Source organism: Gopherus evgoodei, chromosome 1 (assembly GCF_007399415.2).
Source record: "Gopherus evgoodei ecotype Sinaloan lineage chromosome 1, rGopEvg1_v1.p, whole genome shotgun sequence".
In the NCBI taxonomy this organism is placed as follows: Eukaryota; Metazoa; Chordata; order Testudines; family Testudinidae; genus Gopherus; species Gopherus evgoodei.
Window position 1 is genome coordinate 55,140,852 of NC_044322.1, and position 19,925 is coordinate 55,160,776.

The 19,925-nt window shown below is 43.0% G+C and overlaps 1 protein-coding gene across 5 annotated transcripts; it reads right to left on the bottom strand.

Annotated features, from left to right (window-relative positions):
• Positions 1 to 900: 900 nt before the first annotated feature.
• CYSLTR2 (cysteinyl leukotriene receptor 2) lies at positions 901 to 19,151 on the bottom strand. 5 transcript variants are annotated; one of them, XM_030564999.1, is made up of 3 exons: positions 18,613 to 19,151; positions 17,115 to 17,192; positions 901 to 4,909 (listed from the first exon to the last, which is right to left on the bottom strand). In XM_030564999.1, exon 3 carries the CDS (start codon positions 4,867 to 4,869, stop codon positions 3,937 to 3,939), a length of 933 nt encoding a protein of 310 aa, XP_030420859.1. In that variant the 5' UTR covers positions 4,870 to 4,909; positions 17,115 to 17,192; positions 18,613 to 19,151; the 3' UTR covers positions 901 to 3,936. The 5 variants fall into 5 exon arrangements, with proteins under 5 accessions (XP_030420859.1, XP_030420851.1, XP_030420841.1 ...); XM_030564991.1 differs by having other exon boundaries at positions 17,115 to 17,200; XM_030564981.1 differs by lacking the exon at positions 17,115 to 17,192.
• Positions 19,152 to 19,925: the final 774 nt, after the last annotated feature.

Genomic DNA, 19,925 nt, shown 5'->3' on the forward strand with positions numbered 1-19,925 from the left:
TTTATGTGTATGTTTCTGGCTATTTTGATTACTCCAGCTTCTAAGAGAGAGCCCCGTGCACCCTCCCCCATCAGAACAAGGATCTGATGTAGCTTAGAAGAGCTGGGTGGGAGCATCTATAGCTGCTTGAGGAAGGGTAGAGGAAGAGTTGCTCCCACAGGAGAATTGCAAAGCTGGCACAGCTTTTGTAATAACGGAGAAAGGAGGAACAACTTCCTTCCAAAAACTGAAAGTGGGCAAGGAGAGAGGAGTGTACATGAACTTGAGGTATTTTCTCTCTTGAATTGGAATGACATGGCTTTTTAGTTTCATGTCCATGCAGACCTGATAGCAGAAATGGTAGGTCGTGGGCCTTAGCTTTATCTTAGCTTAGCCAAGCTGCTCAGGGGAGTCCCATATCCATTAAGTGGGGGATGAGTGGGTCAAGAAAGGTAGGGAGCTGTGGACAGTTGTTCCATGGATTATGTGGATCAACTGCTCAAAAGTCATGCATTACAGCATTGCAGGTATCCCACCCTTCCCAGACGGCTCAGGGAGTGAGGATAGGTATCGTGAGAAGACCTGGGTGAAATTGTTTGGGTGAAACTTTTTTTCATGCCCCAAAAATGCAGATTTGGATAAACTGAAACATTTCACAAATTTGCGCTGAATTTGCCAAATTATTCTCTTAAAAAATAAAAATAAAAATACCTCCAAAATGTCTCAATGTTTTGTTTTTACATTTTAGAAATGTTTCAATTGTTCAGTTCAATATGACTTTTCATTTCAAATTTTACTTCAATTTTTATTTTTTTAAAAGATTAAAAAAAATTAAAAAATGAAACAAAACATTTCATTTTGGGTTGAATGAAACATTTTGTTCAACTCTAAATGATTTTTTATTTTTTACTTTTTCAGTTCACTGAAAAATGTTCATTTCAGGTTGACCCAAAACAATGTTTCCCCCTAATTTTTCCATTCATCCACCAAAATGATAAATCAGTAATCATAATGTGCTAGTTCAGAAACTAAGCCAGAGGTAGACTGTGAAAGATTGTAGCCAGAGATGGTACAGGGAAGCTGAGAAAGAGAGAGAATAAGAAAATCTTCTATTTCTTATTCTAATAAAGTGTCCTGTTAGAAGAAAGTGATTCTTTGAATGATTTTTTTTATCATTTGCATATGAGAGAATCTAAGTTCTTCAACTCCTATTAGATTTTTTTTATCATATCTTTCGGGGAGGGATGTCATCATTTTGCCAATTAATATATTCTTTAAACTGTAAAAGTTTCCATTTTAAATATATAGGCCTTTTTTATAATACAGAAAAAGAGAATTTACACTGTAGGGCATGTGATGTAATTCTAGTGAGGCACTAGCATGCTTCCCATTTATGAAGACACGAGGCAAACACAGCTGCTCACAGGCATGCAAATATTCCCTTAGAATGTGTTATGCTACTTCATGTGGTCACTCAACAAATATAGTTGTGACCACTCCCTTTCTGGGGATATGCAAATAAAAGATAAACATGAGGAGCAATATTTCCTTGTGCTCTAGCTCTAGCTTCTCCATTGTTAATGTATCAATCAGACTGCATCATACAGTCCCAGTCTGCCTCTTGGATAATGCTGGCTTGGAAAATTAGTTTTAGTCTGAAAATAGGTAGGTTTATTGTGATGATAAAGGACAAATTTCTCAAAGGTTGTAGAAAGCACATCAATCTGTTTGGAGTTACAGGTCATTTTTTAAAAAATTATCCAAATTTGAAATTTTGATTTGTCTATTATTTTTGTCCCCCTCTAGATTATAAAAGATTAAAATTTTCCCTAGCGTTAGATCTTCTGGAATCTTTTGTGCTTGAAGAAAATAGGTTAAAATTGAGCAAATACATCAACAATTTTTCTTGAGGGTGGTTTGAGGTCTCCGTGCTGCTCCACTGACATAAATGGGAATGGTTTGATTTAACTAGAAATAAGATAAGGCACAATAAGTGTGGAAATATACTGGTATCTTGTGACCAGTTGCAACTTAGGGTCTTTCTATAGCAAAGAACAATTTTCTTCATCTCCCGTGAAAGAGACTTGTGCTTTTGAAAATAAAGGATGGAAGCTTTAGTCCTAATGATGTATGTAGGTGTGGTTTATTATGCAGCTGTGGTTACTGAATTCATTTTGCAACCAACATTCTATAAGGATGAGGTTGATCCTTCCTAAAACTCAAACAAACCCCAAAACACAGAAAAAGGAATAGCTTCATATTTACATGTTCTGAAAATTTTGATTAATGTTCCTGATCATTTTATTGATCAGCTTAAAGAAATCCCATTGGTTTTTGTGACATTGTCATGCTTTTAAAAGCCATTTCTCTGTTGCTTCAACTTTTGTGGGAAGAGGACTGGTGTTGCTATGTGCTCTCTGTTGAGTGTATACTTGTTCCTGAGCCCAGGAGTTTAACCATGGGAAATATTTGTATTCAACCTGTGCAATAGTTTTCTCAATAAAAACATCACAGCAACAACCAGTAAAAGTTAATAAAAAAGGAGGCAAGTGCATAGCATATCCATATGTAAAGAATGTTTCTTTTATCCCCCTTTATGAACACACACAAGAACTGCAGCGTGATAGTGGGCATTTGGGGTAAAAACCCAGAGTGATTACTGGCAGAGGCAAATATTCAGATATTCTGTCCACTCAATTTATTGAATATTTCCCCACTTTATTCTACTGTAATTAGGTGTATAGCACCTTATAAAAGGGCCTTTTGATATGGAGACGGGAATCCTTTATACACAAGTCAAATTATTCACAAGGAACTTTAGAATTCAATTATACAAATGCCCAGTGAGTTCATGGGTCCAATCCTGTAAACCTAGCCACAGAGCTTTCTCACCTACCTATTTTCAGACTAAAACAAATTTTCCAAGTCAGCATTATCCAAGGGGCAGACTAGGACTGTATAATGCAGTCTGATTGGCACATTAACAGTGGAGAGGCTAGAGCTGGAGCTCAAGTGCTCCAATGCTCAAACCACTGAGCTATCCCTCCCCTCAAGCTATCTCAGTGGTAGTTATTGAAAATTATACTTTGCATTTCTATAATATCATCCATCCGAGTTTCTCCACACCCTTTTATCCTGGGGCAAGTAGCCCTTCAAAGCAAATCAAGGCTTAACTGGCCTACAATGGCCCCCTAAACTCCACCTGAGAGCAATTAGGTACTCTCAGTGGTGGCTTATTGGCCAGTTAGTGATGCAGCACCTGATCCCAATAAAAAGGATGCCTGAGCAGTCTAAAGATGCTCCCTGGATGAGAAAGGAAAAAAAAAAAGGCATTACTAAAGAAAAGAGGCCTGCAATTAACAGTAATGCCTAGGGAGGGATCAGGGTATTGAAAAGCACTGAGACTATGCTCTGAGGGTTGGAGTAGCCAATGGATAGGCAACTCTGAGAGAGGGACCAGTAATCCCAGTTTTGAGGAACAGGTGGATCCAGAATGCAAGGAGCTTGTGGGTGCTTTTAGGGAGAGAAAAGCAAGAGTTTGGAGATGACAAAACCACAAACCCAGTTTGTTTCCCAGAATTAAAGGTCTATTTTGTCAGTTTGTGTTACCAGTAAATGAAGTCCTCTGGAGTAGAGGGCTTCTTAAAGGACAAAAGCCTCTTTTTGGCTGGTTTTTACTCAGTGGAAGAGAAATAGGCATAATCCCAGGGTGGGATCTTGGACCCCTTTACAACCGTTTATGAAGAAAATTCACACGGTGTTCTGAGATACTAGCCACTCTGAATAGCCCCACTTTGGAGATAGGGAAATGGAGGCACAGAGTTACGTGATTCACCCCAGGTCACATGGCAAGTCAGCGGCATAGATTAAAAAACCCATGATCTTTCACCTCCAGTTCTGGGGTTTGATCATTAGAAAATACTCCCAATAAGGAATGTCCATTTGATTCTTCACCCTCTACCTTTTATATATACTTTTGAGTCTCTCTTTGAAGTTTTCTCCCGCAAAGTAATAGAGTACAGGATCTAGGCAACTATTCATTGCAGCAAGGGAATGAGTGATGACTGCTCCTTTAGCCAGCAAATTGCAACAGTTGGCCATAAAGGCCTTACACTTTTCCAGCAAGTAGACAGTTCTTAGTATGTGATATGGTAGGAAACAAAGCAGAAACATGAATAAAGTGATGACGATGGTTGACACTGCCTTCTTATGAGAAGCTCTTACCTTCGCTTTCGGAACCCTGGGCTTAAGCAAAGCTTTGATCACAAGCACATAGCAGCAAATTATTGTGCAAAATGGGAGGAGGAAGCCCACTGTCAGTACAACATGGTTCATCACAAGCAGCTTCTGTACAGTCTCTTCTTGGAGATCTAAGCACTTGCATGGGTAGTCCTTGCCGAAGCGTTCCTTGAACAGCAGCACGCTGCTAACTGTCATCACAAAACCCCATATCACCGCACATATGATTCTAGAATACTTGATGGTGGTTAGTTTCAAATGTTTGAAAGGATGAACAATAGCCACAAAACGAACAATGCTCAGCACAGTTAGAAAATAAATGCTACAGTACATATTGACATACAAGCTATAAGACACAATCCTGCAAAATATATCCCCAAATACCCATTGAGATTTCATCAAGTAGTAGGTGGCCCGGAAGGGTAAAGTCCACACAAACAGGAGGTCTGAAATAGCCAAGTTCAGCATGAAAACATTCACTGGAGTCTTTTTCCTGTAAAGCTTCAGGAAAACATATATGGAAAGGCCATTTCCAAAGATACTTAAGGCAAATATTGTGACATATATTGTGGGATAAACAGCATGCTTGAAGTCATCAATAGAGCAGTTGTCCAAGTTTGACGTGTTGGTGGCGTTGTCATTTTGGCACATCTCTGAAACTAATTCAGTCACGTTTGAGTCTTCTGGCTTCCTGAAAATAAAAAAACGTGTTGTGAAATTTACGCCGCATCATCCCTCAAGTCAGCATTGCAACCATTTGACTGAAAGTTAAAAGCAGTAAATAGCAGTGGAAAAATAAAAGCTAGTTAAATTAATAACTATTCACCATGCCCCAGTGAATACAGATCAGTTAATGTTTGTACTGAACTTCAAAATGTGAAGCGCTATATATGCTAAGTGTCATTGTTATTGCAGTTTATGGATAGTACCTGCTGTCTGGCAATACAAAAGCTAAAGTTTCAAGTAAAAGCTTCAAGTTTCAGTCTTCTAAAGGTGAGTGCAGTGCCAACAGCTGCAGCACCTGATGCAGTGCTTTTCTTTGATCATGCAAAATAAGCAAGTTATCACTGGTCATTCTGTGGATGGGAGATCTTGAGTCAGATTGGCAGATGCGACGTTGGTAATAGAGCTGATCAAAAATGGAATTTCTATCCCATGGAAAATTCTGGTATTTGGACATTTCACTCCAATTCAGGACAAAAGCAAAAGTCAATATCTAAACTTTTCTGTGGCATGAAAAGTTCCAAAACATTTCTATTTTTAAATCTCAAAATATTTTATTTTGTGTTGATGTTAATGTCTGTGTTCACCTGTACTGTCATGGTGTCTAATAGGCTTTGCAGTTCCAGGTCCATTATGACTACATTCTCTGCTATGAGGCTTAATTCCAAAATGCACCACAATCTCCTGCTGTGGCCCCATGGGACTCACAAGATGCTCTGCAGTGATTCAACCACAGGGACAAAGACTGTGGTGCATGATGGAAGATGCAATCCAGCCAGGGAGCATGGTCCCTGTGGAAGATTCAGAACATGAGGCAGCCAGAACTATAACTCCTAGAAGGTAAAACATCAGTTCAAGTACATGATGGGTTGACCCAAACCAAAGTGTTTTATGTAGAGATTTTCCTGGTAGAAGATTATGTTGAAGTTGGTATTTTTCCCCCATGGAAAATGGGATTTTGTCAATTTCCAACAGGAAAATATTTCACTTGAAGTTTGTCAACCAGTTTCTGTACTAACTTTTATGTAGTCCCTTATGTTTTACCACTTTTTCTTTCTAGTGAGCAGAGGTGTGTGTTCTAGCTATGGGAATTCCAGTAAAAATGGTCAGCCTCATTTTTATGCAATATATCCAAAACTTGTGTATTTTCAGTAACTGAGATTTTGCTGTCAAATGTCATGTTAAATCATTTTAAAAGTTTATCCTGATTTTATGCCTCCTTCCCTTTCCTCCTTCCTATTACTTATATATCTTTATTCTGTATTTTTCACTGTCTTAATGTGCACAGTGAACATGAAGTCCTGGCCTCATTCACTTCTCCAAAGAATTAAATGCTCAGCTGCCATAAATCAGCCACTCACATGTAAACCGAATGGCTGTCCACAGCTGCACACTTTACAGTTCTGTAGAATTTTCTGATTAGGATTTGTACTGTACAAGTGCAGAGTGATTTTTAATAGGTCATAATCCAATCAGATAAAAATCAGTGTTCACTGGAACACTAAAATTAATGGTTTCTCACTAAGAGCTATTTCCCTACTAAATTTCAGCTTCTCCTCCCCAGCCAGAGCAGTGTTTTTAAATAAATAAAAGCTACAGAATATTTTGGTTGATTGATCAGTCATGGGGAAATGGGTCACTTTACTCTTACATATGTAAGATGGCTGAAGTATTTTTGCTCAGCATCTCCCAAAATACTCATCTTTGGGCAGATACCAAGTCTGGACAATTTTAACCCCCCATCCCCACCCCCGAAAAAAAAAATCAGAAAATGACTGAAAAATAGGTGTTTTCATTTGTCCCACTGTAAACAGTGAAAATGGGTATGTTCTTGTTGATAGAGGACAAGACTCAGGGCATTCTGAGGTCTGTTCCAAGCTCTGTAACTAACTTGCTGGGTGGCTCTGGAAAAGGAAGCTACTTCATTTAAGTATGTCTCAAATTATCCATCTGGAAATGAAAATAATATCTACCAACTCACAGGCAGAGGCAGGTTAAGACGTGATTGATCCTATGTACACTGGGATCCTGACCTAGGATAGCCAACACTTACCTGGCTCCTTGCACCCTGTAGCTGTTAGAACTGTGTGGATCACCAGCTCTTTCAGAAAAGCAGTTAAACTCACGCTTAGATCTCATTGAATTCAAAGGAACTTACACTCATGCTTAAGTGCTTTCCTCAGTTGGGCCTCAGGGAGCTGGACAACTGTACTCCATAGGCCTCAACTTTCAGAGACTGAATCCTAGTAGAGAAATTCTTTTCTATTTAATTCCCCCCTAATGAAAAGAGAAGTGTTCTGGTAGAACTCCCTACTGAAAAGAAAGATAAATCCTATGGTATCAAAGGTATTTCAGGCAGTTCAATTTTTCCCCTCTAAAAAAACTCACCTGCATATGATGTCTGTCTGAATGGAATCAGGAACAGGATTTTCCCCTTTATGGGATTGCATGGATGGGCCTTCCCCTTCTACAGGGATACAAACTAGCCCAAAGTACTCCAAGTAGAGAAGTTTTATGGTTTATTTTGCTAAGATTAGAAGTATTTGCTTTACAAAAACAACCAGCCAAACATTCAACAACAACAACTATAGAACTGGAGAGTTGCGTTGACATACATATGGTTAGGAGCAGGGGTGGCTCCAGGCACCAGCACGCCAAGCGTGTGCCTGGGGTAGCAAGCTGCGGGGGGCACCCTGCCGGTCGTTGTGAGGGGCGTAGGCAGGCTGCCTTTGGTGGCTTGCCTGCAGGAGGTCCACCGGTCCTGTGATTTTGGCAGCAATTCGGTGGCGAGTATGCCGAAGCCGCGGAACTGGAGGACCTCCCGCAGGCATGCCCCGAGGCAGCCTGCCTGCCATGCTTGGGGTGGCAAAATACCTAAAGCCGCTTCTGGTTAGGAGGCACTCTCATGTAGCAATGCTTAGCTTTATCAGTAATAATGAATTAAGCCTGTGAAGTAAGATGGGGAAACAGAGGAATAGGGAGGTTAAGTACCTTGATGAAGGTCAAATAGCAAGTGAGTGCCCTGTGCTCAGAGCTATTGACAACCTGCTGTGGCATGATCCTGTCTGAGGTAACAGGGAGGATGAAATAAGCGAAATTCAAATCATGGACCAATTGGGTTCCACAGTACTAAGGGGGGCCCTGAGCAGGCCTCAGGTGCTATAGGTAATGTGTGTCAGGAAAGCTCTTTAGTTTATGTGCTTTAGCTGAGAGCAACTACAAAAACTTGTTTGCATTGCTGAGCCCTCCTGTGCCAGCTGGCTTTTAGGATACTAGATAGTTGTCTGTAATAACGGAACCAGCTTGTAGGAGCTGGCCGTGATTCTGCACTCTGGCTCACCTAATTATCTGATGCTTTTAAGTGTCAAAGAAAGCCTCAGGGACAAATACTAGTGCAGATTAGGGTTTATGCACATTATGGGACATTCTCCTTCCTTAAATCTCAATCCAACTCTCACTGAAGTCATTCCATTGTCACAAGAATCTTTCCTTTGATTTCAATGAGAGCTGAACCCAATCCTTAATAATTATTCCAGTAAACTCTGGATGAACTCACAGTCATATCACTAAAGCATTTCTGAAATAAATATGGGATATACAAACCCAACACCGGAGAGCAAGGATTTAAGAATCAGCTCTGGGCCCATGCAGCCCCACCTGAAGGCATGGCTTTTAAAAGGGAAGCAGAGCAGTTCGGAGGTAGGCAGTGGATGGCTGATCTGAGGAGAAAGTACTACCCACAAGCTCATTGCCTAGGACTTGACAATGTAACCCTGTGCACACCCACAAAAGAGAAGCAGGGAATGGAGTGTGAGGGTCAGAACCTTGACTGAGTGATTTACTCTGGGAAGCTGAAGGAGACTGGGGTAGGAAGTGGTCTGGGGAGAAGGGGCAGTGGCTTGCCACCACAGGCTACCCATCATTGCACCCAGGACTGGAGCACAGTGAAGAAGGTGGACCTGGGTTCCTCTACCCACTTTGAGTGGACAATACAAGGAGAAGAGCCTTCACCTCTGGCGTGAGGCCAGCTGGAAAAGATTGGCTGTTCAAGGACCCAGCTCTCAAAGCCCTTCTGCTATAGGGGAGAACTGGAAACTCTAGGGATGAGGGTTCTGAAGGACAGGAATGTGCTTCAATGGGGAGATGTTCTGCCAATCACCACCTGACCACTAGGCAGCACTGCTGGTGGTTGTACATCTTCTATGCAGGGACCTCTCTTACCTGCTTTTTAATTCTTTAGATTTAGATGCATAAAGATGCCTACACAAGGCTCTAGGCACCTTGAAAAGTTATTAAAAATACAGTGTGACAGACCCAGGCCAGTGGGGTGCAGGAGTCTGGTAGAGGGTAAATATACTGGTGAGTAGTTTTCTGTTCCCTGAGTGACCAGAGCAGGGGCTGCACTAGAGTAGTCAGGAACTTGCTAGAACCAATTAAGGCAGACAGGCTGATTAGAAAACCTGCAGCCAATCAAGGCAGGCTAATCAGGGCACCTGGGTTTTAAAAGGAGCTCTCTCCAGTCAGATTGGGGGTGGGGGGAGGAGTCAGAGGAGAGGAAGTGTGTGTGAGGAGCTGGGAGTGAGAGACACAAGGAGCTGAAACTGAAAGGGTGTGCTGCTGGAGGACTAAGGAGTACAAGTGTTATCAGACACTAGGAGATAGGTCCTGTGGTGAGGATAAAGAAGGTGTTTGGAGGAGGCCTTGGGGAAGTATCCCAGGGAGGTGTAGTTGTCACACAGCTGTTACAAGAGGCACTATAGACAGCTGCAAATCCATAGGGCCCTGGGCTGGAACCTGGAGTAGAGGGTGGGCCTGGGTTCCCCCCAAACCTCCCAACTCCTGATCAGACACAGGAGGAGTTGATCCAGACTGTGGGGGAGATCACTGAGGTGAGCAAATCTGCCAATAAGCGCAGGACCCACCAAGGTAGAGGAGGAACTTTGTCACAACAGATTCTGATTCTGCTATGATCACATCAATGTAACTCACTTGATTTCATCATAGTTATTAGAATTAACTGAAAAATGACATTTCTTTTCCTAAATAAATAAACCTTAAGGTTTCCTGAAGTTTTGTTCTGAACTGGGGCAAAACCTCAAAGTTTCTTGCAGAATGGAAATAACAAAACATTTTGACTTGTAACAGAAAGTGCCCTAGTGGCTATTTTGATATTAATTAGTCATTCCATGCAGGAAAGGGAAGAGGGAGGGAGCTGTCTTTAAAAATCTTTCACATACCTAAAAGCAACCATGGGTAGGGCCCTACCAAATTCATGGTCCATTTTGGTAAATTTCACTGTCATAGCATTTTTTAAAAAATCTTGAATGTCACAGTTTTAGATATTTAAATATTACATTTCATGGTGCTTCAACTATGGGGGTCCTGACCCAAAACAGGGTTAGGTGGGTGGGTGGGTGGGGTCACACAGTTATTGTAGGGGGATTGCATTATTGCCACCCTTACTTCTGTGTTGCCTTTAGAGCTGGGCAGCTGGAAAGTGATGGCTGTTTGCCAGGAACCCAGCTCTGAAAGCATTGCCACTGCCAGCAATAACAGAGAAGTAAAGGTGGCAGTACCATACCATGCCACCCTTACTTCCCCGCTGCTGCTGGTAGCGGTGCTTCCTTCAGAGCTGGGTGGCCAGAGAGCTGCGGTTACTGGCTGGGCACCCAGCTCTGAAGGCAGTGCCGCCGGCAGCAGCAGAAAAAAGGGTGGCAATACCACAGCCACCTACAATAGCCAGATTTCACGGGGAGACCAGATTTCAGTCTGTGACATGTTTTTCCATGGCTATGTATTTGGTAGGCCCCTAGTAATAAGGTAGGAACGGGATGAAGGTCAGATGGGAAGGACAAGTGGGGAGAAGGAGGGAACTTACTGATGCTCCTGAAGGCACTTCCAGTGCACCATAGGGTGTGAGCACTTCACTGTGGTAGCAGGGCAGCTGAATGTGGCTGTCTGGCACCACTATGACAGTGACTGCTTGGTGTACTAGGAATGGAAATCGGGGACCACAGCTTTTAGTCCCATGTCAGGTGGCAGCACCTGGGGAGGTGCAGGGGGTGAAACCCAACCCCCTCCCACCCATTGCTGCTAGCCCCATGCTGTTCTGCACCAGAGTTGGGCCATTGCCCCAGCACCAGCTCCCTTGCTAGTGCAGCCCACACACCTCACTTGGCTCCTATTTTGGAGGAGTGGGACTGGGCATGACTGGGCCTGCAAGCAGTAAGGGAGCAGGTGGCTGAGTTGCTCTCCACTGCAGCCTGGGACTGACAGCAGTTCTAGTCTGAGGCCAGACTGGGCAGCTATGGCACAGAAGCAGGTAGAGGATGCCCAAGATCACCTTCGTGCCCAGTTAGAGAAGGAGTTCTTCCAGTGGCAGGCTGGGGCCACCACCCTGATTCTGTCCATCCTGCCTCCAGACCCATAGAATGAGCAAGGGGAATAAAGGGGCCCTCAAACCTTTATCCATTAGTTATTTGCTTTGTTACAGTGCTGTTACTTGAGGAGCAGAGCCATAACATTACTGCCCAATGCTGGGCCCCAGCAACCACACACATATGTTATAGTAGGCACCTACTACACCACCATCATGCTATGCAATTCCTCAGCCTCCTGCCTTGAGGGTTGGGGTGGGGGTCTCCTCGAGGACTTCTTTGTTATGCACCTAAAGATATTCTAAAGTCACTGTTCTGGAATGATTAACTCATTTCCTAACAAATGTTGTTTTATTTAGGAAAGCGTTTTCCATAACTACAAACGGGAACTTTTATCATCCCTAACTTTTACTCCTTTCCCTGTGGATGTTGGGAAGGTTTGTGCGCTCCAGTAACACAGAGCTATGCCTGTGGGAGTTTTGGCTCCTGGGAGGGTTATTGAAGCCAGAAGGTCAAAGTGTAAGGTGCAGACAAGCAGTCCACTGGCCTTCCACACTGGGGCTTGGGCAGTAGGTCAATAACCTATCCTCATGCTAGAGTTAAGTTACAGAAATGCATTAAGGTAGCCATTCCAGCAAACAGCATAACTTCTAGTATTGATTTGTGGGCTTGCTTACAGTTATAGTAGAACTGATCCAAATTCTTCCCAGTATTCCCCCTTAAGATCCATGCAAATGCCACATGCACACATTCCACCCACCTACAGTGTGGCTTCCACACTGAAGCCAGAGCTAGACCAATGTGAGGGGAATTATGAAAAGCTACATGTGGATTTATTCTGTGAATGTGGAACAGTAAAACCAAGTGTCCTCCAAAACTTGTTGCTATTTTCATAGTACCTGGGAAGAAAAAAATTGCATAAGTGGAGAGAAAAGCTTGTTTGCTCACAACACCACCTCTCCAGCCCCAGCAAATTAAAAACTCAGCAGAGCAGACTTTAGCTACCTCCATCAATCTGTTTTTCAAATGCCATATTCTTTCCTCCTCATTCTCTGCTCACAGGAAGGAACCACTGAATCAGGGAGTTTAGACATGTTATCACCCAGCAGCACTCTCCCCTGATGCCTTGAAGATGGCAATTTACCAGAAGAGTAGTCAGCATGATTTGCACTGGTGATTCTCCAGTGATGTCATCCCATTCCTGGAAGTAGATCTGCATGCATCTCAGTTCTCTCCCCTCAGCAGGCACAGTGAGGGAATTACTTGGCTGATTCTTGTGTCATCCTCACTGACTAATTGTGAGGTCAGTGTGCCTTAGGATGTCACAGGATGTCTGTGCTTGTGTAACACTGACAGACCCTGGTCGTCAGGACTGAACCTGGGACTTCTGAAGCTAAATGCATGAGCCTCTATTGCATGAGCTAAAAGCCACATGGTCCTTAGCTAAGGCTGTAGCAGACTCATTAATCTCTAAGTGGTTTCGGTGCCTCTCGAGGAAACAGAGCACGACACCCAGGAGGTATGTGGGTTACACTTGCCTCAACTTTATGGACGCAGAATGCTTGCAGGCTGCCCGTAGAGCCGTTCTAGCATGTAAAAGGGAGCGTTCCAACTGGTGGATGACAGTTTGAGTGACTCCTGCTGGTCTTTAAGGTTGTGGCACACTGCATAGGAATGTCTGAAGTGACCATATAGTTTATTGGCCACTGAGACAGTCCCTGCAACTCTGCATCCCTCCTCCAAAATTTCCCTCTATCAGATTGAAGCAGCAAGTGAGGCAAGGGACATACTGGAAGTCACCATCCTACACCACACAATTTACTCTGTAGTTCATTGCCACAGACACAACAAAGAAGTTGGGGGGCCTTAGTAGAGTGACCAGATAGCAAGTGTGAAAAATCGGGACGAGGTGGGGGAGTAATTGGCACCTATTTAAGAAAAAGCCCCAAATATTGGGACTGTCCTTATAAAATTGGGAATCTGGTCACCCTAGGCCTTAGCTACCCCTCTAAGACAGCACACATGGGCAGTAGGTATTGTAGGCTGGGGGAGGCTGAGCCGCCCCAAACAAGCAACTGTGGCCCTGCCTATGCTCTGCCCCCAAGGCCCATTCCAGCTGCTTCCCACTCTATGGCTCTTCCCCCTGTGCTGTGGCCCTGGCGCTTGGGGGCTGGGAAGTACTAGCCTGGAGACAGGGCCAGCAGCTGAGGATGGCCTTTGGGCTGGGGGTGTGCAGAAGGGGCAGGGCCGCAGGTGGACGGGGTGGACCTAGGGGCTAGCCTCCCCGAGACAGCGATTCATGTGCCACCCATGACAGCACAGCACATCCAAGATGTTCCAGAAGGTGTGCTGTTTTTCAAACCCAGACATCCAAAGCATGGCATGCTGTCGAGTGAGGGTATAGGTGCCAATGCTGCTGCTAGACTTCCTGCTGCTGCTGCTCACCCAGCAGGCCATAACAGCCATGTAGGAAGTCATCTGACCCCTGGTCCACATGTCAGTGTTCTGCTGCACTTGCCCACCTAGGCTATACTATTCTGTACTTCTCATTGCAGCACACAGATCTGGCATTTCCTTTTTTGCCAGGAAGGGCAGCTAGGGATCTGCCACCTGGGGGCAGCTGCAGCCACAAAGTGTCTGAAGCCATCTCCCTCCACACGGGTGAAAGGAAGAATGTCCACAGCCAGCATCCTTGCTTACTGTGGTCAGGTTTCACAGTCACAGGGTGCTTGCATTCATGTTTTTGCCCACTCTGAATACACTCCACTAAGTACTGTTGAGGGATGCTGCTGGACTTAGCTGACAAAGTCATAGAAAATATTGGTGGTGTCACAGTCAGCCTCTGCTCTGGAGTTTGCTGCTGTTTGCTTTTCTGTAAGCTCTGAGCTAACTGGTTGCATCATGTGCACTCTTTGATTGTGCTTGATGGATTTTAACCATCCCTGATATCCCCATCCTTTCGGGGTCACGCCCAGACTCATCCTCCATTTTCAGGAGTTAGCAAATGACACTGGTACTGTCAGGGGATTGGGGGGCGGGATTGTGATAGTAGTGACTTTTGCTGCTGAGAGAAATGCAGCATGGGAGCACTGCCTTCCCCTTAGAGTTCCCATCAAAACCATGCGCAGCAGAGATGGAGGCAGTGACCTTCCTCCCACCTGGGAGTGTGAGTACCAGCATCAACCACATCTATTCCAGAAGCAGCATAGTGGAACAAGGTTTCAGAGGATGCTGATGGTCTCTGGCCAGTGCCCTGCTGCTGAGGCTTAGCCTCATGTGGTGCTGGACTAACTTGAGATGCACCATTCTCCTCCTCCTCAGCTCCTCTTGCACCCGGAGTGGTTGACTGTGCCCCACAGAAATAGTCCTCTTCAGAGTTGTCTACCTCAGGCAAATTGTGTTTTTTTGATTCCCCTACCATCACTTGTGGCTGTTCATGCTGCATACAATTTCTGGAAGATTGCTTTCTTTTTCACACCCTGAAGTGCTCCATGGAAGACACAACTTTGCAAGCTTCAAGCAGATATCTCCCAGATCCACTAACACAGCTCTCAGACTACTCAGCAGCATCAGAAAAAAATCCTCTCTTTTTGGGGACAGACAATTACTGCATATAGTCCCTCTTTTCATCTTGCAAAACAGAGGGGACAGGGAAATGCAGCCAGGCTTTCTGTGGGTGATGTGCAATCAATAATTACTCCATCATGCAGCAGTAGAGCCACCACAGGTATAGGGCTCAGAGAAAAAAAAAAAGAGTACCTGTAACCTGCTGTGCTGGGGAATCCTCCCAAAAAGCCATTGATGCAAAGAGAACTAGTCTGCTCTCTCTGCTTGCAGACACAGTCGTGAACAAACTCCTCAGTCATGAGGGGTAAGTGCCTAAACCAGGGGTATGGAACCTATGGCACGTGTGCCAAAGGCGGCACGCAAGTTGATTTTCAGTGGCACTCACACTGCCCGGGTCCTGGCCAGTGGCCCGGGGGTCTCTCCATTTTAATTTAATTTTAAATGAAGCTTCTTAAACTTTTTAAAAACCTGATGTACTTTACATACAACAATAGTTTAGTTTTATATTATAGACTTACAGAAAGAGACCTTTTAAAAACATTAAAATGTATTACTGGCACATGAAACCTTAAATTAGAGTGAATAAATGAAGACTCGGCACATCACTTCTGAAAGGTTGCCAATCCCTAGGCTAACTGTACTGATGCGCTCTCAGCCATTCATCATGTTACAGGCTACAGGAAAACCCTGAATGAAACCATAAATTTGAAATAAAAACAAACCAAGATTTTCTGTCAAAAGATTTTGGTAAAATAGTCACAATTTTGCAAAATTTCAGGGTTCTCTAAATTGCATTTTTTTTAAGTGAAAATATGTTTTGCCACAATCTTTTCAACTAGCTTTAGTGGTTATTCCTGATTTACACTGATATTAATGAGACCAGAATTAGTGTAAACAAAAACACAAATCAATGGCAGATCCCACTTACCACACACACAAATTAGGCAAAGAAACTAAAACAACTCTTTCTCAGACTTCAGCTATTCACAAGCCCCTATTCAAGTAGGTGAGTAGATCTTAAAACATCTGATAAAATAACTATCAATATTAAGACTTCTGTACTTTATAGAAAATAACTTCACACCATGTTTTAATAGAAATGAACACTCCTGGATAGGGTATGTTACAGTGGTATGCATATTACATGTGTAAATATAAAGTTTTCTGGTCTGATTTTCAGAGGTGCAGAGCACGAACAGTTCCAACTCAAATCAATGGGAGCTGCTTACAAAGTAGGATCATGAGCTCAATTTTTCAGAAGTACAGTGTTCACATTGCTAAATGAATTTCTCACCATGAAATATGAAGTACAGATGCTCTGCTGTTTAGTCAAAATATATTTTGTCTGAATAAGATCTGCTCTAGTGTGAGTTCTCAGAACTATCAGAATAGCAATGCCAAGTACTTAGGCAAGGTCATCACTCGGGAGTTTGAAAAAAAACCACCCCTTTGAGCGACAAAAGTTTTAACAACAAAAAGTACCGGTGTGGACAGTGCTTCATCAGTAGTAGAGCTCTCTCCTGGCGACAAAGAGCGACTATGCTGTGTCCCTTACAAGGGCATGGCTATATCAGCACAGCTGCACAATTGTAAGATGGGCAGTGAGGACATAGCCTAATTAATGTTATATAACTTGCATTAGCCATTGCCTTGTCAGAAAACCCGATGTAATAACATTAAACGGACAACCAAGTCACAATTCACTGGAATACTACGTATCTTTTCAGGATCAGAACTATGAAAACATAACTCATTTATATTTCATTTGTAATTAACATTGTACTGAATTAAATTGGACATTTGTCAAGACATGATTGACATTTTATTCACTCTTCCCATACACATGCATATACACACACAAACACAATCCCCACCCTCCTAAAGATTACAGTTGACAAAAATCTACAGTTGGCTGCTAGTACAAAGCAAAGGAAATTCACTTTGTCGACTCTGCCATTAGTTTATTATCTTTCATCTTCCAAAATATTTTTTAATTACAAAATCTTACATGGATATCTCTTCTCAAAGAAAACACCCTAGACTAGCTTTAGCATAGATGAATTGAGTAGATGCTTAATTTTTCTAGCAACTACAAAACTTGGTGCAAGAAACAAGTCATAACTAAAATTCCTCCTACTCTTATTTTGAATAGTCTTAATCTACTTTTAAGGAAAAGACTAAAGTGTGTATATATAAATATATATATATATATATTTAACTTTATCCTACCTCAGTTCTTATTCCTTTCAGTTAATTCAGTAAGACACTTCCTTCTTCTGCTTTTAGCTATCCAAAACTTGCAGCTTGCTAGCTTGCTAGTGGGGGTAAAAAACAAATATTACGCAAAACCAATAGCAAGAAAGAGGAAGTAAGCATAATAGCACAGCTTTTATTTTCTTAAGGGTATTTTGTCAATTTAAGAATTGGTATTTGTTCTCACATTGCATTCCATCTCATCTTCCACACAAACTGCCAAAAAAGGCTCTGCTGTTCAGCAACTCACAGCCGCTCACATTTCTAAATATGGGCTTTCAGTAAACAACTTATCTGAAATATTAGACTGGCAGTAATTGTAAACAGTTTTCAGAAAATGTAATACTTAGATGGGTATTTTAGTGCAGTCTGTATTAGAGAAGGTTTTCAAATCTTTTGACTGTTAACAGAACGGGATGACCTCTACTAGCGTTAGCAATACTGAGAGCCCTAATGTAGATGGCCTGTCTGTTGCCGCTGGCACCATGTCATCTAACTTGGCTTACAGTTCTAGTCTGGCATTATCAAAGGTGCCATAGGGAGTGGGGTGCCCAATTGCCATTGAATTTCAATGGGATATGGGCACCTAACTCTGTTAGGCTCCTTTTAAATCTCAGTGCTGTATATAGGGTTGCCAACAGTCCTTTAGTACAAGGGATATCCTTGATTTTTTCATCTCTGTACAACGAGACTGGGGGTTACTGACTGCTGCAAAAAGCAGCAAGAAATACCTCTGGCGAATGTAAAGGAGTACTGCTTATTATTATTAACAATGACAAGATCAGGAAGACGGGGGTTGTGTGCTAACAAACAGTCCCTTATATTTGAAATACAACGTTGGCAATCTTAGGTGTGGCCCAGTTCACTGTTACCTGGTACAACAGTTGTTGATTCTCGTTTACTAAGGCTCCTTTACAGCACTCTGGCACCAGAAGTGGGCCTTAGAGTGGACAGGAGTGGCCCTTGGAGAACTGCCTGTGCAGTGGCCCTGTGAACACAGTTCACAGATCTCCATGTAAGGGTGGGATTTGGGGACATAACTAGAAATTCTCTACTTCCAAGGCCCCATGGAAGCAGTATGTAAGTTGGAGCGGCTCTGAAACTGCTCCAAATCACTCCTAGGGTTGCCAGCTCTCCAGGATTGTCCCAGAGTCTACAGGAATTAAAGCTTAATCTTTAATTAAAGGTTGTCATGTGAGGAAACCTCCAGGAATACGTCCAATAGGGTTCCCAACCCTCCAGGATTGGCCTGGAATTGGAATTGATCTCCCAGTGACTGTTGAAAGCAATTTGGGAGATTTTAATAGGATAGTTTAAGAAAATGACATTATGTCATGTTGGGGGGCAGGGGCAGAAATCTCCCAGAATAACTTCAGTCAGAGTTGGCAACGCTAACGTTCAACCAAACCTGGTAACCCTAGTCACTCCAGGTTTGGGCGGGCTCCTTCATAGCCCCATGTCACAGGTCACTTACCTGCCAACATAGCCTCTCATGGCCAGGCATGGTGTTGCAGTGGCTCCAACTCAGTTTCCCCCACCAGACAGCAGTCTGTCCCTGTGACAATCAGCTTCTTCTCACAGGTCATTTATAATCTCACCCCTCCTCAAGTAATAAAGAGTAATCCCACAGGGCAAAAGTCCAGTTACCCTGTATCAGGTCATCAGTCCCAGGCTGAGTTTTATAGTCCTTGCCACCTTTTCCTCAGAGAGGCTTTCATATCCCTTTCTCTCAGGAGGGTAGGAGAACACACACCTGCCTTCCCTTCTGGCAGAATCCCAGGAATTCTATGTTGAAGAAGCTAAAACCTGCTCCTTACAATTCCTTGTTGCTTCCCTGGGCTGCTTTCTATCTCCACCTGTCCACAGGTGCCTTTCCCAGGACTACTTCCTCCAGTACTCTCTCAGGGAAAGGCGAGCTTCTTGTGCAGCTTCCTACCAATCTGCTGCTGAGCAAATTCCCTTCACCAGTTCTCAGCCTACCTGAGAGCTGTTTTTTCATGCAGCCTTCTTATCTCAGCACTCAATAGCCCAGCAATTAGCAGCAGCAGAGGAGGTGGCTATCTGTTTACTCTGTAGTGGTTGTGGTAGGATGGTGTCTACCACGCCCCAGAATACAGAGAATGCAAATGTGTTTAAGCCACAAGTGCAGGAATGGAATAAGTGAGAATCAGGCCTCTTGTGTGTTGTGCATATTACCAGTGCAAAGTGTGTTAAAATGTTACCAACTCCACCCTGTAAATAACTATACAAGGTGCAGGGCAGCTGTGAATTGGGTCCATAATGGTCCAAACACTGGAATTGACCTACAAAATTGCAGTAAAATACACAAACTCAGCAAACTGAAATTTTTTTTATTTTATCAAATTTAATTTTAATGAGCATTTTTGGAGATGTCTTCATTACACTATGTCTTTGCTGCCTAGATAGTTTACATTGTTTATCTGTGTCCACTTTCTTTATACCACCTCAATAGCTTTCATGCTATTGAAGGTAATATAATTGCCCCTTTGTGACTTTTCTTTTAAACCAGAATAGTTATATTAGTAAATCCCTAGTAAAGATGCAGTTATACCAGTATAAAGGTGCTTTTTATCAGTATAATTTATTCCCCTTCCTGAATGAGAATAGTTATACTGGTATAAAGCATGTTTATACCAGAATACCTTCATGCACACTGGGGATGTATTAATATAAATATTTGTTTAAAAAAATCACACCCCCACCCACAATAGTCATACTGCTACAAAAACTTGTGTAGACCAAGCCTTAGAATCGCCCTCAATTAGA